Raw genomic sequence first — 15195 nt, forward strand, 5'->3', positions numbered from 1 at the left:
CTTCCCTAAACTTAGAGATTAGCATGAAGTCTGAGCATTTGAGGTTTGTACAATTTGTAGTGTTTCAAGGGAAAGATAATCAAATCTGAACTTGCTGGAATGCTTTTTGGAAAGAAGTTTTGTCTGGTTTCAAAGAACTTTGTACCTAGTGTCAATAGTGTGAGAAGCAAGGCCTGACATGTCTTTTTAAGTATGTCTAGTATACATCCCATTAATACTATATTAATACATTGGGTCTGGTGTCGAGGCTAACTGGTGAAAGGACGTGCTGTCGGAGAGCTCCTGAAAGTTTTGTGATTTGTGTTGATTTATTAATATTTTGATTGTTAGATTTAATTGTGTAATTTTAGTATATTATGGCAGTTTTATTAGTGTAGTTAGTGTACTAAAGTGTTTTATAACATAATCTATGTCGGGAAGTCGCCGCTAGAGGGATTCGTTGTGTGTAATGTTCATGAAAGCTCTGGACAAGATAAGCGTTATTTTCAGTTATCATTGATAAATTTACTTTAAAATTTGCGTAGTTTTGTTCGCCTTGCTTTGTTAGTGCGTCTGTTTATCTGTTTTTGGTGTTTATAATTTATAATTTGATAAAATACGTTATTAGTATGGCTCCAGTACGAAGGAAAATGGCGGCCAGTAATGATGGTTTGCCATCTTCTTTCAAGAACGGTAATGTAAAGGAGATGATTCAGTGTACTATCTGCAAAATGTACGCTTTGCGGAGTGCAGTCAGAGTGTGGTTAGATGATAATAAAGGAGTGAATGTGTGTAGAAAATGTAGGGAGAATGAGGAATTGAAGTGTATTTCGGATCGTGAGTGTGATATTTTTGTCAAACTTCAGAATGAAGAAAATCGGGATAGGACAAGAAACGGCGAGGTTGTACCAGAGAATTGTGAGAGTGTGAATGATAGTATTAATGATTTTACAGAGAATAAAAAAGATGAGATAGATGCAATGAGTGAGATCGCGTTGTTGAATGGTGCGATACAAAGGGCAAAACAGCAGCTAGAGCGTATGAGCAAAAGTCGACTGAATGAACCAGCCAATAATAAAAAGTATGACAGGAAAAATAGGCGTATGAGTGTGAACATGAACAAAATGAAGGATAGAGTGCTGTATGGAGACTCGTTAGTACGAGGTGTGTTAGTAGAGGATTTGACAAAATCGTATCAACCTGGTGCGACCATAAAGGATGTAACTGAGTCTATTAGAGAGCAAAAGGAAAGGGTGAAAGAAATGATTGTTGTGGCAGGTACGAATGATTTAAAAGGCGAGAAAAAAGGAAATGATAGAAGACCTGAATGAATTGTTTCAGGTAGCAAAAGAAAAGAGTGAGAGAGTTAGAATGATTAGTCTTTTGCCATGGTATGACAGTGAAATGTTTAAAAGGAGGTCCATAATTGCATATGACTTTATGCGTGGGTTATGTATGACGAGTGGTGTGGAATTTGTGGATGTGTGGAGTGAGTTTGATGGGCGAAAGGATCTATATAAGATGGATGGCTTGCATTTGAATGGTTATGGTGTAAGGAGACTTGAGAAAGTGTTGCTGAATGTAGTGGATATGCAAATTCAAGGAAACTAGATTTATTAAGGGGGGAGGGTAGATATACAGTCCTTAGGGAGGCAGTTGAATGTATGAATGAATATAATATGCACGAGTGATTAAGGACAACAAATCAGAGTGGGATAGTTAATATAAGGCATCAAGGTAGAGTTGAGGCTAATGGGGGTCTTAAATTCATGTACACTAATGCTAGGAGTATTAGGAACAAGAAGGAAGAGTTTTTGGCCATGGTTGGCACTTCCAGACCACAGGTTATTGGTATTAGTGAATCATGGCTGACTGTAGATGATATAGCAAGTGGGATTGAATGTGATGGGTATAGTGTGTTCAGGAATGACCGGGAGAATAAAATGGGGGGGGGGGGGAGGAGTATTGTTGATGATAGCTGATGAGCTGCAGCCAAGGAGAATAGAAGTTGAATTGCAGGATAGAGAAAAGAGCACATTTGAGGCCATTTGGTGTGAGATTGTGGCTAGCAGAACTAAATATATAATTGGGTGCTGCTATAGACCAGGTGATGGAAAAGATGGTGGTGACAGTATGCACAAGCAAATAGAAGAAATGAGTGGAAGGAGGGTAATTATTATGGGAGATTTCAACTATGGTCGCATTGATTGGAGTGAGGAGAGGACACACGGGAGGAAGGAATTGGATTTTATGGTTATTAAGGAATAACTATCTACGACAACATGTAATGGAAAATACTAGGGGTCAGAGAGTGTTGACCTAGTAATTACATCTGAGGATTTGGCTGTAACAAATATGACCACATTACCACCAATTGGTGAGAGTGATCATAGAGTCTTGACTTGGAAGGTGCTAAAGGTGTGGAATTTTCAATTAAGACATGGTACATGTGGAATTATTGGGCTGGAAAGTATGACAAGCTTAGGATTTGATTGGTTCAGTGCCAATGCATGTACAACTGCAAGGACTAGAGGTTGATAGTGTATGGGAGGCAGTTAAGAAGTGTTTGAATGAAGCAATGGCTGACTGTATACCTAGAGTCCGAATAATAAATCAACTAGGGTTAAATGGATGAATAACACCATTAAGCTTGAGCTGCAAAAAAAGAAACAACTATGGAGGGAATTTAAGGAGAAAGGTGACCGGCAGGCACATGAACGGTATAAAGCGCAGGCCAGAAGGGTAACGAGTGTGGTAAGAAAAGCAGAAAAGGATTACGAAAGAACATTGACCATGCAGGCTAAAGAGAATCCTAAACAGTTTTTTAGATATGTAGCAAGTAAAAGGAAAAATGTACATGGCAGAATGATTTTAAAGAATGCCGATGGTAGGGAGGTAACTGAATCAGTTGATATAGTTGAGTTACTGAGTCAGCACTTTGCAAGTATATATCATCCAGGTGGTGACATTGCAGAAACGAATAAACCAGTAGATTATACGGGAATTGTGGTGAATGAAGTGGAGGTGAGTAGTCTATTGCATAACCTCAATGTCGATACATCTGTGGGATTGGATGGTATACTAGCTCGTGTCGTAAGAGAACCCTTGACTATTTTGTTTGATTTGAGTCTCAGGTCTGGGTTAGTTCCGAGGGGGTGGAAAGAGGGGAAAATAGTTCCACTGCATAAAGGTGGTTCCAAGACTGCTGTTGTAAATTACTGACCGATTAGCATATCAGGTATCATTGTCAAGGTCTTAGAGAAATTAGTCAAGAAAAGAATACAGGATTGGATAGATGAAAATGGGATATTGTATGGGGGACAACATGGTTTTGTGAAGGGTAGATCATGCCTCATTAACTTGCTCATATTCTATAACACAGTGACGGCTGAACTGGATAGGGGTAATGAGTTTACAGTGATACTACTGGACCTTGCCAAAGCCTTTGACAAGATACTACATGGAACCCTAATCAGTAAACTGCAACAGATCGGGATAGATATAGGGTTGATGAGATGGATAGGAGGGTAGTTGAAGGAAAGATACCAGAGAGTGGTTTATGCAGGAGTGGAGTCTAAAAGACGGCTTGTGACTAGTGGTGTGCTGCAGGGCTCTGTTCTTGGAACACTGCTTTTCAATTTATTCATCAACGATATAGGAAAGATTTGAAAAGAAATGTTCACTTGTTTGCTGATGATGCAAAGTTGGGTAGAGCAATTGTGAGTGCACAGGATGTCAAAATGTTACAGGATGATTTGGATAGTTTGGAGGACTGGACTAGGAAAACATCAAATGGGGATGTCAATTTAATGTTGCAAAGTGTAAGGTTATGCACTTTGGGGTGAAAAGAATAGCAGTGGTATATCGCATTAGGGAACCGTACTCCAGGAGATTGATGAGGCCAGGGATTTGGAAGTGTTGGTAGATAGGGAATTGAAGTTTAGGGGGGCGCATTGCAAAAGTGACTAAATCAGCTCATCAAATCACTTGGCTTCTGAAAAAAACTTTAACATGCAGAGACAAACAAGTTGTTGTTCCTCTGTATTGAGCCTTGATAAGACCCCATCAGGACTACTGTGCCCAGTTATGGGCACCAGGGTTTCTTCATGGTGGGGAGGAATTTTAGAGGATCCAGAGACGAGTGACCAAGATGATAGAAGGTCTGTGGAATGAACCTTATGAGAATAGGTTGAAGATTTGTGGGTTGCAGAGATTGGACGATAGGCGAAGGAGGGGTGATATGATTGAGACATTCAAATTACTGAAGGGTTTCTACAAGATTGATCAAGAAGATATTTTTGAAAATATGACTGGTGGTGGGAGGACTAGGGGCCATGCATGGAAGCTTTGCAAGAATGTGGTTGACAAGGGTGTTATAGCTAGGTTTTTTACTTGGAGAGTGGTGAATGAGTGGAATAAGCTTCCAGAGTCTGTTGTGGGTGCTACGACTGTGAATGAGTTCAAGGCAGGGTATGATAGTTACTGTGTCAATGTCGAATAGTTGTTCTTGACATGATGTTAGGGCCTCCCTCAATGAGTCTGTCGACTCCTTGGAGTTGCCCAGAACAATAATAATAATAATAATAATACTATTTATGATAGCATGTTGGTGGCTTAATGGATTTTTTACAACACTTAAAAAGGATTAAAATAGAATTTAATACTTCCTATATTTCCTCCTAGTCACTAGGACATCTACAGGGATTACAAAAACAACTAATGTAACATGCACACAAATATTCAATACTAAGCCCAACCACGTGGGTGACACTAAAGTCCTATCTAGGTGGAGCGCCCTCTAAGGGCGGTAGTAGGTGGCCTGGAATGTAAGGTGGGACCTCTGATGATGAGTGTTTCCCAAATCTTTGGAAGCTTAATGCAACCGTATTTATTAAGATTTGGTTGGTTTCTGAGAGCTGCTGCTGCTTCTAAGAAAAGTCTCTCTTTCTTGAATTTGCTGTGGTGGAGCATGGTGGTTTTCTTCCATGATACCCTGTGGGTGGTGTCCAAAACATAGTCAGTCGAGCCTGAATATAATCTATTTTAATCCTTTTTGAGTGTTGTAAAAAATCCATTAAGCCTCCAACATGATGTCCTCACAGCACTTAAGCCTCTACACACGTATTTATGATAGCCTAATATTATTATTGTTATTATTACATGACACTTTTATAGCATTCAAAAACTCATCAGAGGACCACACTCTACACCAGCCTATGCATTATATAATCTACCATCCACTGTCCACTACATATGTATTTGCTACATAATTTTAAAAACCTATCTTTTGCCCACACTACCAGCCTATTTTAGCCATCCTGCACTAGTTGTATATCATCTTCATTGACTATTGCTCTTCCCAGTTTTGCATCATTAGTAATAGTCAACGAAGATGATATAGAGATAGTGCAGGATGGCTTAAATAGGCTGGAAGTGTGGGCAAAACCTATATTTTGCCCACACTACTGGATATTTTCCTTTAAATCATTTCCTGTATCACCTATGTACAAATTAAATAGTAGCAGCTAAAGTGTGGAGAACTCTGCAGTATCCTCTTTTCACTCCCTAGGCACCTCCTCAGAACTGAGGCCTAAATTAAACAACCTTGTCAAAGGAGCTGCCAGTTCCCTTATGCATTATTGTAATATACAAATTGAGATCCTATATAATACCAGAGCCATATTGCATTAAGGTTTTGTAATATCCTAAGCACCTCCAATTTATATACTTCTATTTTCATATCGATCAGTGTCACATCTGGCAGCACTGCACTGCAGCATTTCCACCGGATCGCCAACCTTTGTAAGTTGATCACTCGATAAATTTGATCTGCTTCTGTTATCTCCTTATTAACATCAGCACCCACAGTTGTTGTTACTTTTAGTTCTAACCATATAGCAAAAGAACTTTTAGGATTTTCTTTGGAATGCTAAGCTAGCTTCCCCTCAGTCTTCTTTTGTCTTCCTTATCATACTGGTCATCACAATTATTTTTTCCAGCTCCTTTTTTAAAAATACTATACATCTATCTATCTTTTACCTGGTTTATCAACTAATACATCTTGGTTATTTCCTGTGTATTGCTAACATCTCCCTCCTCCAGATTCTTGTGTTATGACACTGCTTCAAGTTGGCTCCTATTTTGTCATAATCACCTAATTTGTGATTCTACATATATCCCTTCTTAACTGAAAATTATTTATGTCTAACATTCTCCCAGATCAAGACACATGATTACATTCCATAACTGGAACCAGTGTGGCCACATTAGTTACTGCAAAATTCTCTAATGCTGTTACCTGAGTCCCCTCCATTACTTAATTAATGGAAGGAGTAATCATACTGTCTCAAGTACTCACTGGAAATGGGAAATGGTTACTCCTAGTAAATATTTCACCTTCAAATATATATCTTCAACCACTCACCCTACATTCATTCTGCTAATTTGCTAATGCATTCAAACTGCATTCTCACTTACAACTTCCCTTCTCCCCACGCCTATAGTACCAACCAACCAACCATATATTTGACTCTGCTGGTCTCTGTCATAGACTAGATAGTCTCAAGTGCACTGCCCTGTGCATTTTCATCTTTTTGCTGAACTACTCTTTTTGGCTTAAATTCTTCTGCTCTCTCATTAGCAAAAATCCTTCCCTATCTGTTATCTCTGAAAATACTATAACCTTTGCATTTTATCCCTATAACTATATCATTCTTCATCAAACAACTCTCATTAATGCCTGTAACCTTTGGTCAAGTTGAATTATCCAATGTCTAAAATTCCTTCCCTTATTTTGGATACTTTTGGAATTCATATACATAGGCTGCAGTATTCAATAGCCAAACTCCCTCCTCATGTTGTCTATCCCATTCACCATTATCTGATTGTTCTTTGACTCATTTGTCTAATGGCTGAATTCACAAATACTTGTATGGATTCTTCCTATAAACTCTGGTTTCCCTGACTCTTTTCGTTTCAATCTCTCACTGAACACCACTTTCTCAAGACAACATCACTCCAAATCCATTCAAATATAAACTAACAGCCTTCTGTATATATTTTCATCCATCTTCATACATTCACCAAACCCACACTATTCCTAATGCACAACCTTAACGCTGGCAATCATAACATTATTCTCAACTCACATCTATTAAACCATGGCAGCATACTCGCAGTATTTGCTCTCTCACTCTTCTCATTTAGTATTATTATTATTATATGACACCACCAGGGAGTCCAAAAACTCAAGGGAGATCACCTACTCTACAACTCTCTGTCTCCACCAACCACAACTACCATCATCATCACCATCATCTACACCAATGCCATCTACTGCCCACCACCACCACCACTAGATTTTCACAAACAATCACAAACATCCATGCCCAAAGCAGGATTTGAACCCGCAGCCTTTTGGCTGGAGAGCAGATACACTACGCCACTCAGCCAATCAGACCTCCATTTCAGTACAAAACATTTATGCTTTTCATTAAAGTTTATTACTGTGCTTATCATGTTTTTTTCATTGCTTGATTGTTATGCCACAGGTACATTTAAAAAGTCAGACTCATAACTGCTTTGCTTTAGCACATCAAGGTCCACCACATCATTGCTAAAATCTGTTGTGATGTTCTTACAGTTTTAACAGTGATCCCTAAATTTCAAGTTGCTGTCCAACATCACTCACAGACTCTTCCACCTCCTTCAAAAATTTCCCCATTAATTGTATACTCTGCATCTCAACCTTGCCTATCAAATTTCACCAGCTTGATCAATCATTAATGGATCCTCTCTGCTACCTCCTGATCCTTAAGAAATCCAGTTGAGATGAGCAAAATCATAGTCTTATAAAGAGAGAGGATAAAAACTCTCCCTATTGTTATTTGTTAATGTGTTTTTAACATCCAAGTAATTCTTTGAGATGTTTCATTAATTTTTGCAATTGCAACATGCCCTCTGAATTTCAACTCTCTATCCACCATTATCTCCGCCCCCCCCCCAAAAAAAAACAATCTTCATCAATTTTGTGCAATCCAGTATACTATCATTGTGATATACAGTATGTAATATTTTCAATCCAAAGTGAATAACCTTACATTTTGCAACATTAAAATGACAAACATTATCCTTCATTCTTACTTCTCATCTATTTAGATCTACCTGCAGAATGTCTATATCACCTTTATCACGTATTGCCCTCTCCAGTTTTGTATTATCAGTAAATAACTGAATATCTTCCCTACATGTCCTTGTTAACCATACTCAGTTTCCTACTAATCCTCCTTATTCTGTTTCTATTTGTGTCATGTATGAAAATTTTCACTGTGTCACTTCTATAAAACTCTTTAATAACTGTTTTAATATAGAAATAAAGAGGGCTCAAGTACAGCACCTTGAGGCACTCCACTAATCACCATTATTCAGGGCAACAAGAATCTCGCTACTTCTACACGTCAGTGTCCTCCGAATCATTCCCAAAAGCCTTTGTGTTGCCTTCACAATTCTGGCGATGTGTCCCCCTAAATTTTAGATCCTTATCCACTATCACCCCCAGATCTCTTATTTCCTCTACCTCAAACAATACATTCTCAACAAGCATAAATTCTGCATCTCATCTCTGTTTTCCAAATTTTAAAAACTTACATTTTGCAACATTGAATTCACATCCCCATTTCCGTGCCCAATCACTCAATCTATTCGAGTCTTCCTGTAAGGCCACAACATCTTCACTACACTTCATGGTTCGTCCCAACTTTGCATCATCTGCAAACAACTGAATATCTCCATCCAAATCTTCACCTATATCATTAATATACAGGTTAAACAGTAATGGACCTAAAACAGACCCCCAAGGCACTCCACTAGTGACTTTCCTGGATATCGCTCTCCCATAAACAACTTGTTGATACCTATCAGATAGCAGTCTTCAATCCAATGCACGAATCTAATATCCAACCCCTTCTGCTCTAGTTTGACTGTCAACTTATCATGAGGTACTCTATCAAAAGTCTTTGCGAAATCCAAGTATCTTACTGTGTATCCTTATCCCTCTGTCCAAGGAAACAGTCACTTTATTGTAATAAGTAAGTAGATTACTAAAAGATGACCTTCCTTTAGCAAATCTATGCTGTCAATCAAAGATAATACAATTGTTGTCAACCCAACTCTGGATCCTAGTTCTCACAATCTTCTCCAACAACTTAACCACAACACCTGACAAACAGATAGGCCTATAGTTTGATGCTTAAGTTCTATCACCTCCTTTATGACATGGCACAATCTTGTCCTCCTTCCACTCCTTAGGAACTTGACCAAATGTAAGACTCGTATTAAAAAAATATGTCAAGGCAGGTGTCAACTCCCTGGCATATTCCTTCAGAATATGCAGTGATATATTATCAAGTCTGACAGCCTTATTTACATCTAGTTTACTCAACTCCCCAAACACCTCTTGATCACTTACAGTCAGTCCTCCTCCCCATCATCAACTGCTCTCAATCTCTCCATGAAGTCACATTCACAAGATTGAAAGATCTTTATGAACTGCTCATTTAGTGTCTCCACCACACACATTCTGAAACAGCTGTCTTTATACCATTTTCTCCAATCAATGTCATCCTTCCATAATTATTCTTTCTTTTGTTGGCTACATATCTTTTGTAGAACTCATGAAATTGGTTATTTCCACTTCTCTTATGCTGCCTCCACAATGCCCTTTTTCTCTGTATCGCATGCTTAATCTCTTTATTCATCCATCTCACACCTACCTTATTTAACCTTCTCACCCTTGGAATACATTTAGACATTGCATCTACTAGATAGTTTTTGAAAAAACCCCCAAGCTGCATTGATCTCTTTTCCAGCTAACTCCTCATTTCACGCCACACCTGCAAGCTGTCTCCTGAGCTCTTGATAATCATCCCCTTCCTAGTTCCACATATACCCTTTTCTCACAGGGGTCCTTGCACCGCTGGCAACCATCCATGTAATCACCTCATGGTCACTCTCATCAATTGGTGGATAATTTGACATCTCATTTATAATTACATCCTCTGATGAGATGACCAAATCCAAGACCCCTAATCCTCGTTTGCCCTCTGTTACATACTGTCTGAGGTAGTTATCCCTCAAAAACTCAAGAAACTCATTTTCTTTACTTCCAGTTGCTATCTCATCATTCCAATCTATATTGCCATAATTAAAATAACCCATAATGATCATCCATTTCTTATTTGCTTGGCTAATTTGACTATACATTTCACTATCACCACCATCCACATTACCTGGTCTATAACATCCAACCAAGTATTTGATTCCATTCACCTCTAAATTCTTTTATCAAACAGATTTTTGATAGGTGTTTGAACATCTGTACAACCACTCACTCACCGTCACGTGTACAAGTGTGTTGTGCTCTGATGATGCTGAGTTGAAAATCAGCGAAATATTAGCAGTTGATAAAACATCTGCTTGATAAAATTTTGTGGTGTTTTTAATACTGTGAAAAATAAGTTATTGACAAGTGAAATCATGTTTCTTTAAGACTTCATGTAAGCATGCTATTTTTGTCCTCACTGTCATCTTATCATCCACATTACCCGCAGCCATTTCTTTCATAGTCTCATTCATATTTCATCTGCTATCCTTCACTCCCTACAACACTTTTACTATCCTGCATTACATCATGTCCTGCAAGAGGATTTGAATAAGCTAGACAGGTGGGCAAATGAATGGGGGAATCGATATAATGCAGCAAAATGGAAGGTCTTGAGGTTTGGGATACATCAATGGGATGCTGCATACTCTATTGGAGGAGCTATACTGGAGGAAGTAGAGGAGACAAGAGATGTGGGGTTGATAATTGATGGAAACCTGAAATTCAGGGGTCATATTGCAAAGTTGGTGAAGGTAACACAGAGGATTGCTCCAATAATGAGAATGACACTGACCTGCAGAGATAAAAGAGTTATCATTCCATTATATAAGATCCTGATCAGACCACACTTAGACTACTGTTCTCAGATTTGGTCCCCAGGAATTGAAGGGGATAAAGTAACTGGAAAGGGTACAAAGGCAGATAACAAAGATGGTTTCAGGACTGTACAATGTTAGTTATGAGGATCAGCTGAGGGAATGTGAACTACAGAGTTTGGTGGATAGAAGAAAAGAGAGGTAATATGATTGCGACTTTTAAACTGTTGAGAGGTGGTTACAGGGTTGACACTGGGGAGTTCTTTCGCTTGGTTGAACAGCGGGAAGGAGTGATGACAAGAGGTCAACCCTGGAAGTTACAAAAGGAAACTGTGAGCAAGAGAGTGAAGAGTGGTTTCTTTGCATGGTGCATGGTTGAACTATGGAATTCATTGCCTGATAGAGTGGTGAGAGCGAGAATGGTCAATGAGTTTAAGGAGTGGTATGATGGACTTTGTGTTTCCTAGGAAGGACCTCCTGAGATGAATCTTTTGACTCCTTGGAGGCCGAAATAATAATAACAATAATGAAAATGAGTTGCTTTACTCTCACTTTTGACATGACTCACATTTCTTGCACTCATCCATGAAACATTTCCAACATACTCTTTCATTCTATTCTTGTTTTCATACCATAAACATTCACTATTAGCAGTGAGTACATTGAACATGCTATACAACATGAAATCCCACTTAAACTCAATGTGGACTCCTTATCCCATTTTCCTGTATGCATCAATGTCTTGTAAAATTATTATTATTATTAGACACCTAAAGTGAGTCCAAAAACTCGAGGGAGGTCACCTGCTCTACAACTCTATCTCCGCCACTCATTCACCAACATCCACCAACTACCCCTGCATCATCTACAACTGACCACTACCACTAGTTTTTCCACAGACTATCACAAACATCTATGCTAGGATTCGAATCCGCAGCCTTTTGGCTGTAGAGCGGAAAATGATTTTTAAACAAATTGCATAATAAAATTATCTCACTCACTCACTCACTCTCTCTCTCTCTCTCACACACACACACACAAGCACGCATGCATGCATGCACACAAACACACAGCTACATAGTCTAAAGTTAAGTAAAATGCTACCAATGATTATTACTAAAATAACTAATATTTACTAAAACGAATGGCATACAGAGAAGTCTATTCGTTTTAGTAAATATTAGTTATTCTGTTACTGTGTGTGTAACACTGCTCTAACTGATAGAACACTCACACACACACACAGACACACACACATAGCTACATAGTCTAAAGTTAAGTAAAATACTACCAATGATTATTACTAAAATAACTACTAAAAATATTTACTAAAACGAATAGACTTCTCTGTATGCCATGTGTAGCACTGCTCTAACTGATAGAACACTGTCATATGCAGAGTGCAGTCAGAGCCAACCTGTAGTCAGTTTTTTCCTTATAATCATACTGTGATTGTTCTTAAGAATGCCTTGGTACTTGGAGGCAAAATATTAGATAAAGTAGTCACTCAATTATCCATTTTTCGACCTTCGGTTAACCAACTCTTGAATTGGTTTAATTTCTCAACAAATTTCTGTTACTGTACTGTAACATAGTGCTATGCATTCATTTAACAAACCCTATCCAACAGATATTATACTTAACTTTAGACTATGTAGCTATGTGTGTGTGTCTGTGTGTGTGTGAGTGTTCTATCAGTTAATTGATTTCCTGATGCAGTCTGATTTGAGGGCTTATTGTATATTGTATTGTAATAATCTTAAAGCATCAAAGTAATAATGTTCTGGTGTCATTATTATTATTATTGTTGTTGTTGCTGTTGTTATCCTAGACCTCCAGGGAGTCAGAGATTCATCACTAGAGGTTGCAGATCAACCACACACCAGCTGTCATACCCTCTTTTAAAGTCATTCACACTGGATACACTCATTACTTTAACAGGAAATGCATTCAACTCACTTACTGCTCTAAGAGAGAAAAATCTAGTTCTCATCCCTTTCTTAATTGCACACAAACTTAACTTCCGCATGTATCCTCTCTCCATCTTCCATATAACAAAAAATATTTTATCGGTTGATAACCTATAACACCCTTTCAGAAGTTTATAAACCACTATTATATCACCCCATTTTCTCCTATTTACCACTGTCTACAGTTCACATGCTCTCAATCTGTCCTCGTATGTATATTCTATAATCCCGATATCATCTTTGTTACTCTTCTTTGCAGTCTTTACACAGTTTCTTTATCCTTTGTGAACCGAGGAAATCAATCTGCATGGAGTCTTTCATTTCAAAGAAGCAAAAATTACTTCCTTATCCTCACATGTCAATGTTTGCTTCAATATTGCAATTATCCTCTTAGTTGTATTTGCAATTTTTGCAATGCAACCTTTGAACTTCAGTTTCCTATCCACCCTCATCAGTTTCTTGCAGCATTATTTCACCAGTATAATATGCCACTGGAAATCTCATCATGCCTAACTCTAGTACATAACTGTATATTGCAGCACAGGTAAATTGATTTTCTGATGCAGTCTAATAATTGATGGTTACTGTATATTGTGTTGTGATAATCCATTGAAGTATCAAGTTAATAATATTCTTATATCCTAACTCTAATACATAAATTTATATTGCAGCATAACAGAATTTCTTTTTTATTAATTTTCAGTTATTTTCAAAATATGTATTGTTCTTTATTCAGGAGATCAAAATTAAAAGAGCTTCACCATGTACTAAATGTATGAAGATAGAAGAGGTAACACACTATTTTTCTTTCAGTACTTTAAATATTAAACATAATTTAAGTCATTACATACTCTGTAGTACTTAATTTTAGATGGCAATTATCAGCAGTTAGAAAGTCAAGCAGGAAGATAAAACTGAAGGATTTTGAGAAAAATGCTGACAAATTTGATCAGAATGTGATTTTACTATTGTATAATCCACTGATCAAGTCTCCTGCATAGCTAGATGTGAAAATGCTAGAGAAAGGTCCATAGGCAAGACAGAATTTCTATTGGGTCTGTTGGCTATTGCATTTGAGTATAGTTTGAGGAAGTGTTGTTATCTGAGTTTTTGGATTGGAGGAGGACAGGCAATATGGCCAAGCCTAATGAAGGCCATGTCAATGTGCAAGCCTAAAAGTGCTTAAATAAATGTTCATATTTAGTCTCTAGAATAAGTTTCTAGATATTCTGTGTCCCTCACCCTCTCCTCATGATACCAATTTACCATAGTTTCTTAACCTTAAATGGATAATATTCACATACCTCACATAATTTACTCATTTTTTTCATCTTGAATTGCAGAGCTCATAATTATGATAAAATTCCAAATTCAGTCACATGAGGAATACAAAGAGCAAGCAAGGAAGGTGACTTGCTTAGTAAGGGCATCAAAAGTGCAGTATGAGCAGCAGTTAGCAATCCTTATGACTATACAATTCTATCCTTATGACTGTAACATAATGCAGAACTTGAGAGCAGTGGGAATTGGGGAGGAACCACTGATGTGAGTAAGTAGGAGGTACATGAGGAAATGAATAAACTTTATGTCAACAAGACCATGGGATTTGATTGTATACCACTGTGTGTCTTGAGGGAATGTTCCAGGGAGTAAACAATAGCTTTAATTTATCTTTTCATAATGAGTCTTAGATTGGCTCAAGTTCCAAAGAAGTGGAAAGTGGAAAAAATTATTCTGCTTCATGCAGGGGTGATAAGATTAAGGCTTCGAATTATAGGCCAATCTGCTTGTCTGAAGTTGTGGGCAAGGTGAGAACTGGGCCTACAGCAGCAGAATTCACTTTGTTGGACAGAATAGTTTTGCTAAAGGAAATAATAAGTAAGCAATCTGTTTACTTATTATAACAAGGTGATAAATACACAAATACACTGGACAAGAGTAATGTATATACAATACATAATGTGTTATATTTAGATTTTGCAAAGGCCTTCAGTTGATTGGATTGGTAGATTACTGCATTGCATTGGAGAATGGCTTTCTGATAAATATCAACAGGTTGTGTATGGGAGAGTGATATCCTGGAAGGGGAAAGTCACTATTGATTATTATTATTATTATTATTATTATTATTCAGGCCTCCATGGAGTCAAAAGACTCATCATGGGAGGTCCTTCCTAAGAAACACAAAGTCTATCAAGACTCATCGAGGGGAGCCCCCCCCCCCCTAAGAAACACAAAGTCTATCATACCACTCCTTAAACTCATTGACCGT

The 15195-nt window shown here is 37.9% G+C and overlaps 1 protein-coding gene across 4 annotated transcripts in view; it reads left to right on the forward strand.

Moving 5' to 3' along the window:
• Positions 1-15195, forward strand: part of LOC150106132 (TNF receptor-associated factor 3-like) — a 285373-nt gene that overhangs the window by 99081 nt on the left and 171097 nt on the right. For all 4 annotated transcript variants that reach the window (XM_090393885.1, XM_090393884.1, XM_090393886.1 and 1 more), the window contains one exon: positions 13660-13713. In XM_090393885.1, the coding sequence (XP_090250011.1) occupies positions 13660-13713 (54 nt within the window). The remainder of the gene's footprint in view (positions 1-13659; positions 13714-15195) is intronic.

The sequence above is a fragment of the Typopeltis vanoorti genome, chromosome 6, assembly GCF_054136105.1.
Source record: "Typopeltis vanoorti isolate ZY-2024b chromosome 6, IOZ_Tvanoo_1.0, whole genome shotgun sequence".
NCBI classification, from domain to species: domain Eukaryota; kingdom Metazoa; phylum Arthropoda; class Arachnida; order Uropygi; family Thelyphonidae; genus Typopeltis; species Typopeltis vanoorti.